The 17,970-nt window shown below is 39.5% G+C and overlaps 2 protein-coding genes across 3 annotated transcripts; both read right to left on the bottom strand.

Annotated features, from left to right (window-relative positions):
• Positions 1-317: 317 nt before the first annotated feature.
• bach1b (BTB and CNC homology 1, basic leucine zipper transcription factor 1 b) lies at positions 318-5,982 on the bottom strand. Its single transcript, XM_072374547.1, has 5 exons — positions 5,790-5,982; positions 5,442-5,690; positions 3,407-4,900; positions 2,254-2,460; positions 318-2,147 (listed from the first exon to the last, which is right to left on the bottom strand). The coding sequence occupies exons 2-5, from the start codon at positions 5,688-5,690 to the stop codon at positions 1,821-1,823; spliced, it is 2,277 nt and encodes a 758-aa protein (XP_072230648.1). The 5' UTR covers positions 5,790-5,982; the 3' UTR covers positions 318-1,820.
• Positions 5,983-6,685: 703 nt separating this feature from the next.
• On the bottom strand, positions 6,686-17,014 carry map3k7cl (map3k7 C-terminal like). Of its 2 annotated transcripts, none has more exons than XM_072374789.1 (5): positions 16,838-17,014; positions 15,631-15,762; positions 12,517-12,575; positions 12,219-12,334; positions 6,686-7,768 (listed from the first exon to the last, which is right to left on the bottom strand). In XM_072374789.1, exons 2-5 carry the CDS (start codon positions 15,704-15,706, stop codon positions 7,588-7,590), a joined length of 432 nt encoding a protein of 143 aa, XP_072230890.1. In that variant the 5' UTR covers positions 15,707-15,762; positions 16,838-17,014; the 3' UTR covers positions 6,686-7,587. The 2 variants fall into 2 exon arrangements, with proteins under 2 accessions (XP_072230890.1, XP_072230891.1); XM_072374790.1 differs by having other exon boundaries at positions 15,631-15,712.
• Between the last annotated feature and the right edge of the window lie 956 nt (positions 17,015-17,970).

Raw genomic sequence — 17,970 nt, 5'->3', positions numbered from 1 at the left:
GGATAAGTTCTCTGTAGATTAGTTTAGCTCAGCTATTCATCACTCACATTGAACACTGGCAGAATTCATATCTAATTAATATGACTAATGTTCTTCAATAAAACCGCATTGCACTTACAATTGTATAACTCCTGGAGAGAACAAACATATTTTGCTGTTTGAAGCTATTTGAATCTTATGCTTATTTGTTATGCTCAACGCGCTTTTAATTTGATTAATTTATTAATTTATCTATTTTTCTACATTTGATGCTATAGAATGCTGACATCCATTTGGACAGGAGCATATCATTGAAGGACAATCATCATGGGGCACTGTAAAGAAACACCAGGATTGCTACTTTCATTTACAGCCACTAGAGGGCAATAAGGACAAGAGTTATACATCACTGAGGAGAGAAAACCATTAATTTGTCATTCGCCATCACTAAAAACCTTTACACCCTTGAAGCCTGCTGTCTTAAGAAATACAGTATGGTTATTCAGTTCTCCTCTTAAAATCAATGTATAAATGGTTTGCATTCACAACATCATTCATTTCAATAAAAAAAAAACAAAGACCATCTGAACTGATACACAAATGACAGCAAAGGTTGATCAAGCGAATCACAAGACAGGTCCCCTTACAACCTGTTGTGGAGTCCTTCTGAGTGTGAAATGTTCACAACAAACAAAGGTAAAACAAAAAGCAAGACCCACCGTAAAACCTGCGGAAAATAGAGCAATGTATAGAGTGCATGAAGCAAATAGAAATAATTGTACTTTTGATAGAACAGGAGACACAAAATATATAGATAAATCTGGTTGTGCTACATCACTTATGCATACATTGTTGACTTTACTCTTGGCAGTGATTTAGATAAGGGTGAGATAGAAAATTATAGTTAACACACAATAGTTCAATCTGCTACAAAACCAGACAGAGAAATTAAGTTAAAATGCAATGAGGCAGGTTTTCTCCTAAAGTTTGCTGATGCATCAAAACTTTACCAAAGTTCTTTAGAAGAAACTTTAAATACGATGACAGAAAACAGGATTCATGAGGTGTGTTTTAACAAGTCAAAGCTATGAAAGATTTGCGCTATTAATCAGAGCTGTGTCACTGTGGTCGGCTGAGTCAAGGAGGCCGCAATGACAACCAGAAAACTGAGAGTCAGACAGAAGATCAAAAAGGTAAACATGACGCACTATTTTGAGCCTTATTGTTGAGCTGTGTGGTTTTGGTGCAAAATGTGGTGTGCAGCACACGGTGCGAGAGGATAGAACCAGCGCTTTCCGTTAGAGGTAATTCATGCCAAATCCTCCAGTTAATACCTGAGATTCATGTTGTTCCAAACTGTATACAAAGGTTTAAAATATCTTTTGAGGTTTATGCAACTATGGATTCATTAGTAGTCATTGTGAGGAATTCTTAGAAAATTTAAATCTTACTCTTCAATTCACAATCTAAGTTGTTAATGTCTTGATGCATTTTTATTTTTCTTCAACATTCTCAAAATGCACCTTGACTTTCCTTTAGACATTCAAAGATAAAATCATTTGCTGCAGAATGCTGTTGTAGATCCTTAATTGTAGAAAGGCGAATGTGATTAAGAATTTGTTGATTACAGCCATTGCGGCAGTCCACTCTGATTAAGCATTATGATACGATCACAATGAATATGTAATAATGCAGCCTCAACTGAGGCCAAAGTACACAATAATGTCCTCGTATACTGGATGATACAGTGTAAAGTTCAGTTTCATAACCTGCCGTCATGACCTCAGGTACAACATCTCTCTGGGCTTTGTTGTAGTTTTCTGGGCATGTGTCTAAGGTGATTATTGTCCTGAGACTGTGTCCCTGCTGGAGCTAGATGTGTCCTCCTCAGATGCCTCATATGTTTCAAGACCTCCAGCACATGCCAGGAGAGATGTTTGATGATGCAGTGGCAATCCATGCTGTGATACATGTGTGTCAGTCTGAGGAAAGACAGAGGACAGAGGGCAGTCTGAGGTGCTGTATTTGGCCAACACCTGTAGCTGGTCTGGTCGTAGATTTGCTTCACTGCAGACCCTCTGGCATAAGGCAGTGACACTGTGACAAGTTTTTGACTTCAGCTGGCTCAGCTGGCTCTTCTCCATCATTAGTCTCTCCCTCTCTGTCTTCTGTAAAATACACATGCAGCACATTGAGTCTGATTAGCACAGCTGACTCAATGCAAGAACCAGACTACTGGAAAATAATCTTATTTAAAAAAAAGAAAGTTCTTACCAGCTTATTGATTTCACACTGCAGATTATAGATGCAGTCGAGCTTTCTCTTGCGACAGCGTTGAGCTGCGAGGCGGTTTTTGCTGCGCCGCCTCATATCATGGACAAAATCTAGCTGTTCTCGAGTAAAGGCGTGTTGCTTCAGCAGCTGCTGGAAGTCGTTTCGACTCAAATTGATTATCCATTCCACAGGGAATGGCAACTGCACCTGAGAAAACCCAACAGGAAATAAAACTACTGTTCAAAAAGATTATGGAGAAAGAGAATCTGAATAAATGAAGGAGCATCCTCGATAACGCTGTAATCTCTGTAATTTCAAGCTCTAAGTCACATGCTATTTTAACTGTGAGCTAAAAACCTTCCTCAGAGAGGAAGCTTTGTAAAGAAAGGCCTGCTTTCTTCTCTGAGTATTGTGAGAAATACTCATCAATTGATCATCATGAAAAAATAACTTCTTGTCCTTAATGTAACTTCAACTAATCCTAGGACATAATTTCATTAAATAATGTGCAATAAGTAGAGTCTAGTCCATGTGGAAGTAGTTGTAAATGCACAGACAGAAATGCAAGCCAAGTCATATAGTTATATTTTTACCAAACTAGTAATTATTAACCCAAGAAACCTACTGTGGCAATTGTCTGACAGGAAATGTACAGTCACCAGTTTATTGGTGTTTTATCTGGGGACAATAAAAGATTCAAACAACCTTAGCTTTGTCGAAAAGTTATTATTTGTACGTTCAGCCTAATCCAAATGCTCAGCCTGGATATAAACATGAGAGATTCCATTAACCTGCGGTTTGACCTATTGTCATGACTAACTCAACAGGCTGAGCTGGGAATTTTGGCTGAATTGGACTCTGAACAAATGAGCAGGACACATAAGCATGCTCAAACACACACATATCATCTCTACTGGGTGAATAATTAACTTTGTGCTACAGACAGTATACTTTGAATGACATCAGGCACTCATTATTCATGAGACATAGTAAGGTAACTACAAGTAAGGTGTTGGTGTTTTCTTATGGAGCCTTTTTTGTGTGTGTTCAGAACAACATGGATTTAGAAGTAGGTGACTGGACGGTGGTGTGTAGGAGAACAGAGCAGATCTGCAGATTATCAGCAGACTTCTGTCAATGTTTAGCTGCTCACCTGCCTAGCTCTCTCTCTTGTAGAGGACTCACTATCTCCCTCTGTTTCTGTCTCTGAGTCTCCATCCTCCCCTGAGTTTACAGAGGAAACACCTGACTGAGATGCTCCCTCACACTCAGACATGCCTGCTGGCCCCCATGAACATTTTATTTGGTCCAGATCCTGGAGGAAGGAGCAGCTGCTTCCTGTGGAGTTGAGGTTGTTGTGACGTTTTGGGCACTCTGAAGATGGGTTCTGTGCCCACCCACCCTCTGTATCAGTGGAGTGTCCTGCCACAGGCTCCTGGAAGTCTATCTGAGAGGTCCCTTTGTCTGTCCACAGTCGCTTGGCAAGGTACTCTGCCACTTCCTTCTCCATAGTGCTTCCTTGTCTGGTATTATCTACGAGAATGGCTGCTCTTTCCATGTTGCCTGTCTGTCCTCTTATCCCTCCATCTAGACAGGCATTATCCAATCCTTTTCCCTCTGATTCTATCGGCATGTGGTGATAAATGGACCCTGGCTCTGGCACACCAGGGTCCCTTGCTTCCGTGCTGTCTTTAATGTTAATGACAAACGTTTCATGCTCCAGTGACCTAGTAATTGCAGGGTCCTTGTCCCAGGTTCTGAGAGGGCAATGGTCCAGTCTTAACTCTGATGACCTCTCACACAACATTGTGCTTGGCTCTGATGAAACTGTTTTCACACTATTTGAAAAGTTGATTCCAGGGATGTGCTCCCTCGCTTTCTCCAACTTCTTGAAGTTGTTCTCAGTGACCTCATCATGCCATTTTTTCTCTCTTTCAAATGTGTCTTTCTTAACCATATCAACGCCCCATGTGTTCCCAGAGTTCTCTGTTCTAAGTTCACGTATGTCACTTTTCCATGGCTCTTTAGCCCCTCCTTCACTGTCTCTGGATGTGCTGAAGGTTGTATTTCCAGTTTGATTTGTGCTGTTTGCATTGCTGGAGCATGGTAAGCAAGGGAGGACACAATCATCCATGTTCACTGACATTGCTGGATTGGTTAGACTTTTCTCAGTGACACAATTTTCCTTCCCGCAAGCTATCTGGAACTTGCGATACTTTGGACACTGCATGAAATGCTCACTCGCCCCTTCAGTTACAGGTGCAAGAGACTCTACGCTGTCCTGACTTCCCATTTTGTTGCTCTCCGATTTGTCACAGTCCCAAGCCACTTCCTGCTCAGATGATGAGTCAGCAACTGGTTTTACTTCTTTGTTATCCAACAACATATCGTCAGAGTCTGTCCCACAGTTTTTCTTTGATAATCTCCTTTTGCACTTCTTCTCACAGCAGGTCTTTCTCAATAAAGGAACAGATTCACTGTTACTGGAAAAGAACTTTGGGGGGAGGAAATCAAAACACGCCTCGTCTAGGTCTTGACAACCAAGAATGGAGGCTGCACTTCGTATTTCCAAGACATTATCTTTTCTGAAGTGAAGTTTAGATGTGTAGGCAAATTTCAGCAAGGGTTCAAAGCCAGCAGCTGTTACCTGTAAAACATGATAAATGAGACAAATGAGCATTTTCTATCCTCTTGTATATCCTCAGGGACTGTATCAGTGATGGGACTAATCTATTTATTTTATAAATTTTTTATATTATTGTCACATTAACATCCATAAACTGCAGGCCAACATGTGAAAATAAGTGTGCTGTACTCTGAGAGCAGATTTGTTTAAATGTTTCTATGGGTTTAGGTTTCCAAATGAAAGCAGGAAATGCATTAATTACAATTCATTGAAAACAAAACAAATTAAACATAAAATAAACTCAATATTCATCACAACAAGTTTAATTCTTAGAACATTTTCTTCAATTACTTAATAATCTTTGTTATCTGGTTGTTGTTCCGTTTAGTAGTTATAGCTATGTGTTCACATGCAGTTCAAGAGTCAAATAATCCCCAACCTATGCACCAACAATAGTTTCTGAGCAGATAACTCTTTTATTTACCAATACTTTCCTCATTTCGCTTTCAGAAAGTTTGTGTAACTGCTTTTTTCTGTGAGGTATCATGAGGTGACGTCTCACCTCTTGTGGCAGAGTGATAACCGCTCCATGCTGCGTGAGCGCAGAGATCCTTTGAGCGAAGTACTCACTACAAGAAGCGAGTACCGAGCGGTGGGCTCTGAAGCTCTGACCCTCCACCACCACTGTAACATCACACAACATGTCCCGGCAACGCTGCTCATCCAGCCAGCGCAGCACATGAGAGGAATGCACTGTAGACTCAAATGTAAACATGGACGACCGTTGGGAAGACATGGCCAACAGAGACATCTGTTTGTACATAAAACACAGACAGGATAGTTAGACAACCAAGTCCTCTCTAACAAAAACTTATTTTATATTTTCATGAAACAATAAAAAGATTCCTACCTTACAAAGGAAACTTTGTTCAAGTCTCCTAGGGTGTAAAATAAAGTCCCAGCTGTCTTGCACGCATGGATATTGCTAAATGGAATGTTGTCCAACTGGGCTGTGTTTCCCAGAAAACCTTATCTCAGCTCAGCTACAAACTAAAAGCTGAGCTTGACTCAGTCATATGGCCTGTGTGTGAGTATGCGAGAGAGAGGCCGGCATAGAGAGAGAGAGTGTGTGTTGCAACAACTATGGGTGTAACATACCAGTGCTGACTCATGCGCTCATGCTGATAAAGGATGAGCAAGCAGTTTTCCCATTCCTTCCAATCACACCCCTGGATCTTCATGGTAAACCAACAGACATTTCCCGGAAAATCCCTTCTCCTGCATTACGGAGATTAGGGTGAAGACGGGGTACATAAAGCTAGTGCTTAATCAGGGTATGGTCTGGTGTTTGTCTTTAGACTTAAAGGTGACTCGACTCGCTTGACAAATTTCAAACACGAAGAACTGTGAGGACAAGTTGCGTAAAAACAGATGACCTGTTACAAGAAATAGAGACCAGTTATGTTAATCTGAAGGTTAATATTTCCTAAAAGAGAGCATTTCTGTCCCCTGTCAAGTTGTTGTTTCTTCAGGTAGCAAAATAATACTGTGAGTTTGTTTGTGTGTGCGTACGTGTGTTTCTTAGAGACACAAAAAAAACCCCAAAAACTTAGGAGTTCACGCTCCAAAAATTTATTTCAAATGTGTGGCATTTGAGGTATCAGCGAATGACTTCAAATGCTATACAATGCAAGGGGCTGTTGCAAGAAAAGGCATGCCTTTAAAGTTAGGTTATACCAGGCTGCTGTAGCTACAACAGAAAATTTGATAATTGTAACTACAAAGCCTGGTTGCCAATGTCACATGATTTGGAAGAATAAGGAAGTCAGCCAAAGTCAAACTGGCCAATCAGGCGACTGTTTCATAATTCCACAATGAACTAATCCCTTCACGACAAAAAAAAAAAAAAAAAAACTCCCCCTACTTCCTTTTTCTTTTGAATACCAGCAGTGTGGACATAACACAACAAACACAACACAACTGGCTTGGAGAAATGAAACTAAGGAACTGAAGCTGGTGTTAAAATAAAACGTTTTTTTTCTTTATTATCAGATGAGGACAAAAAGCCAAGGTTTATCTTGTTACATACTTCCCCTTCTACAGGTACACACAACACCACATAACCCCGTACATCGCTAATCAAAAAATATACAACTCTTTCAGTGTTATGTTTCAGCACATACAGTGAAATAAATGATCACCTGTCCGTATTTAGCTGCTCCTCACAAATGCTTCCAATTTCCAGATGAGATTAAACCCTCACCTGTGTGCTGGTAGAGGGAGAAGGGGTTAAAAACAATCCTTAAAATACAACATTTGGACCACATTGCACCACCTTTGGTGAAAAAAAAATTGCTTTCCCAGAAGATCTGAGACAGATACAAGAGCATCTGGTAACATTCACTGCAACCGACTTTCTATGAGTATACGCTGTTAGGTGTTGCAACAGCGGCCAGAAGGGTTCTGAAAGATCACATAAAAAACAAAACAACACCCAGAAAAGGAGCGCTGTGTCACTGCTTGGTAGAATCCCTATAACAACTTTCTCACTTTTGATAGGAGTGCATCTGTGTTTCAAACAAATGACTCAGACATATACAAACAGCTCCTTTTTGTGTTATTTGCTGATTCATAGACTGTGTAGAACAGAGTTGCTGGCCTGGTGTCAGCTGGAAAACTTGTGGTCTCAGATTGGGGGAGGTCAAAGGTCAGGAGGAGTCTTGCCTGGTTTGATTGTTCAGGCTGAGCCTCTCCAGCTGCTGAGTGCGCTCATTGTGGACAGTCACCAAGATGCGGTTCTCCTCTGTTAGACGCCGAAACTCCTCTTCAAGACGTGCAATCTCCATGGCAAGCTTCTCGTCTTCCACCAGCTCTGCCAGAAACTTACGCCTGAGTGAGCAAGACAAGGTTTTTAAGTGCTGGTTATTTGTTTATGTTTTTTTCTCTGTGGTACGGAAACACACAAAAAAACAACCTATATACTTAGTTTGAGGAAGGGAAACAACCCTATCAAGTTCCCATGAGGGAATTTTACAGACAGTTCGTCACAGCTGTTTGTTTCTAGGATGTGGGAGTAAACCAACCATGGAAACAGAGCAAACTCACAGGAATAGCTGAGGTGGGTAAAAAAAAACAAAAAACTGATCATGGTTGCCACTGGGCCACAAAATCAAAACACAAAACATTCTGTGGATCCAATTATACTGAGTGGAACAGAAATGTGGTCTTGATTACAAAGATATTGAAAAAAGGGCACACTATTCAATTCTAACTTCTGCTTGATGCTGGTGGAACACATTATGTTATCATATCACCCCTGTGCTTGCTTCTCCTCACTGGCTCCCAGATAGATTTGATACAATTTAAATTTTTTCCATCAAACCTTCAAAGTCTTTAGTAGCCTTGCCCACATCTAAGATTTATACACCTGATAGGTGCCCAGAAACCATTGAGACAGATGGAGCCCTGCTAGTTATTATTCCCCAGTGGCAATTTGTGATAAATTATTGGGCTTTTGATATTCAAGCCCCCCCCATTTTCCGTAATTCTCTGCCAACTGTGCTCAGGCACAACGTGTCTGGCTTCTTCGAAGAGGAAAGAAAGTCTATTGAAATGTCTGGTGTGTTTTACGTTTTAGCGTTTATAATATTTATGCATATCTATTGATACACTACTTTACTGACTTACCCCTTCAACGCATGTTATTCATCGATTTACCCTAATTATTAGTTTTTTTTAATTCCTCTTTGTAACACTCTTGGTAAAATTGTTCAGTGGATTATCCACTATTTTAACGTGATAAAAATAGCTTCTATTAGAATCTAAATGTTGTGTTCAGCAGAATTTCACTAAAATGTAACAGATATTGCAGGTTCGATGGTGTTCTAAATAGTCTACCTGTTGTTTTCTGAACATTACGTATAGGGAAGTAAAGGGAAATGTTTATGGCAGATCTGATCAGGGACGCGACATAGTTCTTTTTTGGCATTGTAATGATACATGTAAGAAATCTGAAAAACATTTCACCATCTGTGGACCACAGCACATGCATCACAATATACTACACTGCCTGACCAAAAAAAAGTCGCCATCTACAGAAAAAAGGTCACGTACTCTAATATTTCCTTGGACCGCCTTTAGTTTTGATTACGGCACTCATTCGGTGTGGCATTGTTTCGATAAGCTTCTGCAATGTCACAAGATTTATTTCCGTTCAGTGTTGCATTCATTTTTCACCAAGAGCTTTTATTGATGATGGGAGAGTCGGACCATCGGAGCCCGATGAATCCTGGCATTGTCATCTTGGAATATGCCATCAGGGAAGAAAAAAATCCATTGATGGAATAATCTGGTCTGTCCAGGGTGTATCCCGCCTTTCGCCTGATGACTGCTGGGATAGGCTCCCGCCCACCCGCTACCCGACTGACGGATTGACGGTATAGAAAATAGGAAACCTCATAGCACTGCCCCCACAGGCTTGTACGGTAGACACTAAGCATGATGGGTGCAGCACTTCATCTGCCTCTCTTCTTACCCCGATGGGCCAATCCCTCTGGAACAGGGTAAATCTGGACTCATCAGACCACATGACCATCTTCCATTGCTCCAGAGTCAAATCTTTATCCTTTTTCCGATTAGCCTCATTGATGATTGGTTTCCTTAGTGCTACACAGCTGTTCAGTCCCAATCCCCTGAGTTCCCTTCGCATTGTGCGGGTGGAAATGCTCTTACTTTCACTATTAAACATAACCCTGAGTTCTACTGTTTTTTCTGCAATTTGATTTCACCAAACGTTTAAGTGATCGTTTGTGTGTCCTTTTCTCTGTTTATCCCCCCTAAGTGCATACATGTCAATGCATATTTTTGTGACAGAAAGAGCCTAAAGAACAGAACAAGAGCTTTTTTTGGTAGCTTCTATTCAGACACCAGAGAATGCTTCTAAGCTCATATAGAATGTACAGAATACACTCTTTCTTGAAATGCAATGTACAATGAAACAGCAATGTACAAACACTGTTCATATTCTTGGTGTACTATATTGATTGAAGATTTGCAAAAAATATATAGGGGATATCAAGCATTACTTAACACGTTGCCCGGTGCACACATATCTAAAACAATGAACCCAGTTTACCAAAAAGCAAAACCTGTTTCTTTTAGCTTAATGACTCTTTCACAATGGGGTTAGCTCATGTGTGTAACTCTTGTACTATCTCTTTGGATCATGTTTGAATCAGTTACATATACACACCTAAGATGTACTATTCATATGAGAAAATCTTTCTAAAAAACAATCAAGTGCATTGCTCAACTTGGACAAATTTTGTCTGGCAGTTTTGTATCCTTCGGCTTGTTCTTAATTTATAACCGACCAGAAGCAATACCGCATTTTGGAAAATCCCTTGTTAGTGTGTTGAATTGTTATTTCTGTAATAATGCTTGCAACACTTTACTCGGTGTCTAAAATATGGGAAGTAAAAAAACCTTATACAGTGTTGTATGACGCATGTCTGATAATCGTGGTGGCAAAAAGCAGAAGACATGATGACATTCTCCATTGTCTGGTTCGACGAATGTAAAGCTTCCAAATCAGTGAAATTTTACCAGGCATTTTCAGTTTTTAATCCTTTCATTTGTGTCACATAATAATTTGGTTTACTATAAATTGCATGTTGTTTATGCATGTGCTGTGACTAGAAACAACCAGGAGAGTGTAGCAACCTGACTCATCATATGCTTATCTAAATTCAAGGCCATGCTCGTCCCAACAGGGTCTGCCTGCAGTTCTCTATTTAGGAACAGTGAAGTGGAGTAGATTCAGTGCATGTCTGTTGGTGTGTGAGTGTGTGTGTATGTATGGTTAAGTAGCTGCAAAAGCCTTGGAAATCTTTGTGATAAGACCACCCACAGCTGCTAAGGACAAGATGACAGTGTCTGTATGAGCCACACATCCCTTCTTATGTATGAGCCACACATCCCTTCTTATGTAAAGGTATACACTATGCATAAAAACATTAAAGCTAATAATGGGTCTCATACAGTTTAATCTAACCAGGGTCCCAATAATACAACATTAGCCCCAACAAACATTCCACACCTTCCAAGAATTAAGTACAGAGTACTACAGTACAGAAAGCTACTTCCATATCCACACTTCACAATTCCATCCAATTTAATAGCAATTAGAACAACAATTAAATACAACTGAAAATAAAGTCATGCAGCTGTTGAAATATCATCTTAAGCATATGCTCATTATAGATCGAGTGCTAAATGTTCTCCTCATGTTAATAACATGCCATCTGGTGGACATGAAACATAACTGTTTTTCTAAGTTTAGTAAAGTGGTGCTTAGAGGAATTAAATCTTGTTAGTTTAAATCTAATGAATTACTGTTAATTTAATAATATAAATTGTATTAGTTTTCTCTTGAATTTGTGCTATTTAATAGTGTGTCGGACAACAATTTGGTAAATGTTTCACACTTAAATAATGTTTTCAAGCTTATCTACTGTAGGTTCTACAAAGTGCTTTACAATGTGTTTCTCCTTCACACATTTACATTATATGCATGAAAATAAGCAAGTGTGCCCTCTTTTGATTTTAAGGCTTTACATATCAGGTCATAAAAATAAAGAAATCACCCGGTTCTTACTATGACTTACAATTAGGTGAATAAAAACAGATGAACAACAACTCATGACACATTATACCTTCTCATTATCCATCTAACAAAAACTAAGCTATAATGCAGAAGCCCTGTGTTAAAAAAAAAACAAAGTAAGCTCTTGCATTGGTGCATGCATTGCAATTCAAAAACATGGTAGCGTGGTTCTGGTTAGCAAATTGGATGTCAACAAACCACTCCTGGAACAATGACTTTGAGACAAATTAGACAAACATGGAGATGTTTTAACATAATGCAAAATGTTTAGTGAAAACCAAACACATCATTTTAGCACAAACACCTCATAACGGCCGTTAAATATGATGATGAAGAGGTGATTATTTGGGCTTGTTTTACAGCCACAGGACTGTATACCTAACACTTTGGCCATCTTTCTGACGGCTAAAGGTTGAGTGAAACTGAATAAATGATCAATATGTGAAATACTTATAATTAACTCTACTGAATGGAAATATAGTAGTTTTTTTTTCTTTCTCTACAATCATATTGATTAGTATACTCGAGTTCAAAGCCTTGCACATAGACTTCCACTGGTGGAAGGGGGTCAAGATTGACTGCCTATCTTCCAAATGGAAGAAACCACCCTTCCACACCACGGTATATTTGTTGGTAAAAATAATATGGAAGCAATTTGTTGCAATAGGTCCTTACTTGCGGTCCTCAAGCACAGCAATCTCATGTTTGCATTGGTGGAACTCTCTTGCCATCCTGCAGTGTTCCTTGTACACCTGCACACTTTCTCTCAGGGACACACAAGGCGGCACTGGCTGCAAGAGAGACAGACATATGAAACATGACAAAAACGTAGTGATAGGTTGGAATGGTTTTAAGATAATGACCAAAAAATTACCTACAGTACTCCACATCTAGACTAGATATTCATTTTTAAATTCCTCAAAAAATCAGCTTTATCTAGTCATTAATTGTCATTTGTAGCACTACTCTATACCTGTAAACGCTGTTCAAGATCCGGGAAGGTCTGTGAAAGGTCCTCCACATCTTTTACATCTATATAAACAGAATGCATGATTCAGTGACACTTGGTTACTTTAGAAAAAAAAAAGTAAATAAATATAGTACACCATATTGATTTATGATAGTAAAAATGTAAAAGTCTGCTGTGTATTATTTCAAGTGCTAAAAAAATTAGAAAAGAATATCCTTTCACCTCCCTCTACCTCTGTTCTGAACTACTGTGGAAACATGCTGTAAAATAAACATAATAGCTTTGAAGGCACAAGTTTTACACAAGAATAAGTAGAAGAAAGAAGATGCAAAAGCTTAAAAGGTTACAAAAGCTGTATTTAACTAAAAGGATTACGTAAATGTCCTCAGTTACTGTGCCACTGGTTTTCTAATTGATTTTCATTACTTTTTGACAATGATGACTCCCATTCATTTATATAAAATTTGCACAAAACCAGTTATTGGATTATATTTCAGCTAGATCTATGTGCTGATAAAAATGCAGGGAATTTGTTTTTTTTTACATTTGGAAAATAGTGCAGGAGGCTCTAACATTGGCTACAAAAACAACCCATTCATGCTCCCAAATTCGAACATAAAGACATTTGGTCAGGAACCAGGTGTATGGTTTGAATGTACTGGATACCCCAAAGCGTCACTTTTGGCTGAGCCATGGCAACATGGAAAATGTTGGAAAAGCCTTCTGCATTAAAATCAAATTTCTAATGTATCTTAAAACTTAACCATGATGTTTTACTGATTTCAACAAAGTTCTACTTTGGTCTAACTTTCACCAAAAATGTTTAATCAATAACACATCAGTGCAGCAGTGGAGCAAAGGAAAAATAAAGACAAAAAGTGAATGACCAAAAAGAAACTGAAAAACAGCAGTGCCAAGACTGAACTCAAACATGAGTCCCATGCTTGGTTGTAAGATGTCTGTCTATTTCCCTCCTCACCAACAACTTCCTTACACATTACTTATTAGCAAGCACTTTAGGATGGCATTTTCCTTTTGACGCTTAGGATTTGCAAATCACTTTTACAGAAGATTACCAAGCAATAGGCAGCAGATCCTCATGAGCCTAAAAAGTGATGATATGTGGATGGTGTGTCGAAAATTGACGAGAATTGCTCTTGACCAAGCATTAGTATGTGACAGGTTGGGAATGAGATTGCGCTGACAATGAAACTCTTGTGCATATGAGGTACGTCCTTGAAAGAAATACAACCAAGAATGCAAACAATTTAAAGTTACTACTCTTTAAGGGCAAAACAAAGGAGCAGGTCTCTCCAGGATTTAAATACAGCAAAATGTTGTGATGTGATGATGTTATGAGTTTAAACGTCTGGTTGATTTTAATAGCATGCTGAACTTACAGGTAAAACAGAGAAGCTGTTCTCTTCGTTTTGGAGAGTACAGAAAACCTCAGCTTCATCCATCAAATCAACACAGAGCATGTTGTTAAAGTAAAAATTACTTCACATTGTAACTTAAGATAATCATTCTAGATGTATAACCAGTAGATTTTTTTCTCCATGGAGCTGTTTAAATACCTCATGTATTCTGCCTTATGAAATGAGGTCCAATATGAAACACTATAGGGGCCTCTGGAATAACTTTGCAACATAACAACACAATGCTGAACTTATAAATGAGCTATGTCCTCTGACTGAATAGCAGTAATGAGCTGCAAGGTTGAAAGACAGGCAGGATAAGAATACTAAGGGACAACTATTCTATGTAGTAGACAGACAAACATAGAGGGATGAACAGCCAGGCCAGATGCATAGACAGAGAGTGATTCAGACAGACAGGCAGCCAGACAGGAACAGACAGGTTGTCTGCACCGCCTCAGCAGTAATGTCCCCCCTGGAGTTGCGGAACACGTAGAGAATCTTGGGATGATGCAACCTTCTAAAAGCAGGAGTATTAGTGGGCCAGCCTTTAGCCATTGGGGCAATTATGATGCAGAATAAACACAGGTCTCATACTTGGGATTGACACATTGTGGGGTTATAACTATGCCAGGCATGAAGTCATGAGGGATGATCTCCAGATGGATCACAGCTCTCATCCCCTCTGCTGAGAAACATGAGTTCATACAGACAACATGATGGTCAACGGAATGTCCAGATTTCATTTTGGAGGTTGTGCCTCTGGAGGTAAAACTAAATTTAAAACTTTTTTTTAACCAGAGAAGGCTCTCTGCTGTCCACTGTGCTACTGCGGTCAGGGTTATCACGGTGAACGAAATGAATGATCAAGTGGTAAAGAAAATAACTTGCAAAGGGACATCTGTCGTTGAATTCAATAAGTGGCCTCTGATTTCGATTTGAGGGAGCTGTTGCCGCTATAGCCTATTATGTTGTTTTCTAAGAGAAAGACAAGGGAGCATCAAGTATGGGTGGAGTAGCACTGGAAGTGTTAACTACTTATAAATATAGGCCAGTGTTCTAAAAGCTGAACAGTGACACTGTTAGTATTAGAGGAGAAACTTGACTCTGCCATTGCAAGGCTGCAGCTGCTGTCCCATTGCCTGACCCCTCTGCAGTAAAACACCATGACAGATATCACATAGCCCCATATGATAGATATTTGAGTGAGTACATGTGTAAGTCGGTTAGTTTAGGAGCAATAAAGACTACAGAGCTTTTTTTTATTTATTTTTTTTACAGATATCAAACAATAGTAGGCGTTTGGTTAGACATTAGCATTTTGCTTGTGCACAGCTGAGAATATGCTTGTGTTTGTTTTTAATATGCTGTGGTCATACAGAAATAGTGAGAGCACCTGTCTCATTTACAGTGTAGAAGAATGGCCACAGCACAGGTGCTGCTCAGGCCAGATCCTGCCTGGTCTGTTTTGGTTGGGAGAATGTCATACACATGTTTCACACATACTGAAAGTGCACTGAGAGTGTGCTTCATCTGGTGTTAAATGATCGGTTGAGTAATAGGTGGAACTGAACTCAAAATAAGTTGCTATCATCATTTTGAGAGCCTGGAACACAGGTGTGTGCAGGGATTAGTGTGTGAGGGTACGTGAGTGTGTGTGTGTGCGGACAGTATGTACTGTATGCGTGTGTATGTTTACCTGGTGTGTCATCAAGGCTGAAGGCGATTCTAACTTCAGATTTATCAGGAGACACTCTTCTGGTTGAGGTGATCATTTATCCCTTCACGAGGCCATGAGACGAAACAGAGCTGTTAGCACAATCTAAAGGACCTTGTAAAAGACGAGTGATTAAGTTACAATGAATAGTCAATCGATCTTTTCAGATCAAAGGTCATTCTAACATTTAATAAATAAATTGCCATAAAAAACACAGCTGGTTCCTACTTTTTCAACATAACGTGACATTTAAACTGTGGTTTTTGTTTTGTCTTTACATTTTCTGTGTACCACCAAATTTTTTATTTATTTTTTTAATTCTGTACTGTCGATTTTGAGTTTGTTGTTGTGACTTGCACCTCAGGGCCACTGTATTGCAAGCATATAAAAGTGTTATAGAGTTTTTCACTCTTTTATCAAACCTGACAGTTCAAACAATGAATAGTTTAACACATGAATTTACTTTCAAAGTGTCACGCTTCCTGTGAATTGCTTATTTACTTTGGAAAAAACAATTCATATGTATTCAAATAAAGTTCATTCATGTGATTTAAGCCAGTGGGAAAAACTAAACACTGAACTCAGCAGGTGTTGTGCTGAGTTGGAATGAAAGTCAACAGACTGTATGATAAGGCATGTGATGAAACCGCATGTGTATTTATAAGACTCTAGTGGAGTCTTATAAATACACATGAACGCACCACACACGGAGCCACCAGTTTCATCATGCATTTAGGGTTGCAGTAGGATTAAATCATTAGAGAGTCCTGGAAGACTGGCTCTGAGGACTGGATTTTACATCCCTCCCTTCAGAGAAGACACAGGCTTTTTATATCTGGGCATTTGCCTGCTTTAACCCTGATAAAATCTGCGTCTCACACAATTACTTCAACGACCTTCTACAACAAGACAGGCACTCTGTTATTATTATTATTATTATTATTATTATTATTATTATTATTATTATTATTATTATTATTATTATCAATTGGTTGGTATAGAAAAGTTCAATTTTGATGTAACCACAGACCAAGTCATGCAATGCATCAAAATATGTCACTGTTACTAAAATAAATAGTGCAGCTGTGCGTATATTGTAGGAATATAACATAATGATATAGTGGGACTTGTTTCCCGCATGCACATGGCAGATGAGAAGCAGCAGTTTGTGCCAGCAGGACGTTGTTACCTGAAGCAGCACGAACCCGAGTCAGAAAGTTCCGAGTATAAGTTCAGTCACAGGCGTTGCACAAGTCACACCGTACGTCCTCGGTCCCGAGTGAGTTCAGTTTCCCGGTAGGCCACCACTGACGTCTCTCCAGAGGAAGTTCGGTCGTTTCGCAGCCGCCGCTCTCCTGCGAAAATCCAGCAAAGATGACCCAACAACCTTCCAGAGCTGACCTGTACTCTTATCTTGATAGGCTACTTTTATTATCTTGTGTTCGGTGTACTAGGCTACACGAAATCCAGCATAAAGTCGTCCCGTTTACTGGTGTCACTAATTCAACCCCCGCAGCTCAACTTGTGTGGGGACGCACATGTTACCCAAAGACTGCAGCCACGCGGCGAAGAGTAAAACACAAGGCGCAGGCTGGCAGTGGAGGAATGCCGTCCGCAGTCCCCCCTTGGGCCCGGGCCCAATTAAGTGTCTCAGATGACATGACTTTAGCTCGCAAAAATGCCCATAGCTTCAACACTGTTTTGAGTGACACGGTCAAACCGTTGGGATGGTCCTTGTTTTTGCAATAGCTGTGCAATGAGGCAGTTGCTCTGACTGAGCATCCCATGTTTGCCCTTGTGGAAGAAAAGAGCCTTTACGCGAAACAAGCGTGACTTCTTCAACACCGCATAGTGTTGTGGTGACACTAATAGGTGTAATGTGTTTAAAATTGAAGGAGATTCAATAAATAGATCAAAACCACATAATGTCAATGTCTATGCGGACCTTTCTCTTATTAAACTGCCTCGTGGGATGCGTGATCACTGTTTCGAGAGACTGAGCCAAACATTTACTCAGCAAAGCTCAGCCCTTCTACTTATTTGATTTTTTGATTTTTGATTTTTTTAACACACGTTCTTGGTGAATCAAATATATAATCCTCTGTCTATTAATATATATGGTCAACTCAAACCATGAATACACCCTACATTCATCCCACTGTCAAATCCATAAAATTAGAACCAGGGTTTCAGTTAGGCCAGTGGAACCTGTGATATTTAAACCTCTGACCTGGTTTTCTCTTTGTGTGGTGATATAATGACAGGATTTAAAGAGCTCTCTAAATCCTTTAGTATTTACAAAAGATCTTCAGCTTATTTCAA

This window comes from Leuresthes tenuis, unplaced genomic scaffold, assembly GCF_036924035.1.
Source record: "Leuresthes tenuis unplaced genomic scaffold, fLeuTen1.0.hap1 SCAF_21, whole genome shotgun sequence".
In the NCBI taxonomy this organism is placed as follows: Eukaryota; Metazoa; Chordata; class Actinopteri; order Atheriniformes; family Atherinopsidae; genus Leuresthes; species Leuresthes tenuis.
Note: the sequence above shows the minus strand (reverse complement) of the source record. Positions and strands in the feature narration are given on the sequence as shown.

Coding starts and splice junctions, on each gene's coding strand:
- map3k7cl (XM_072374789.1), bottom strand. CDS start 15,706: ATGATCACCTCAACCAGAAGAGTGTCTCCTGATAAATCTGAAGTTAGA. Junction 12,576..15,630: donor CAGCCTTGATGACACACCAG/GTAAACATACAC, acceptor CTGTTTATATAG/ATGTAAAAGATGTGGAGGAC. Junction 7,769..12,218: donor GCTGTGCTTGAGGACCGCAA/GTAAGGACCTAT, acceptor TTGCTCACTCAG/GCGTAAGTTTCTGGCAGAGC.
- bach1b (XM_072374547.1), bottom strand. CDS start 5,690: ATGTCTCTGTTGGCCATGTCTTCCCAACGGTCGTCCATGTTTACATTT. Junction 2,461..3,406: donor CAAGAGAGAGAGCTAGGCAG/GTGAGCAGCTAA, acceptor GGGTTTTCTCAG/GTGCAGTTGCCATTCCCTGT. Junction 2,148..2,253: donor AGTGTGAAATCAATAAGCTG/GTAAGAACTTTC, acceptor TGTATTTTACAG/AAGACAGAGAGGGAGAGACT.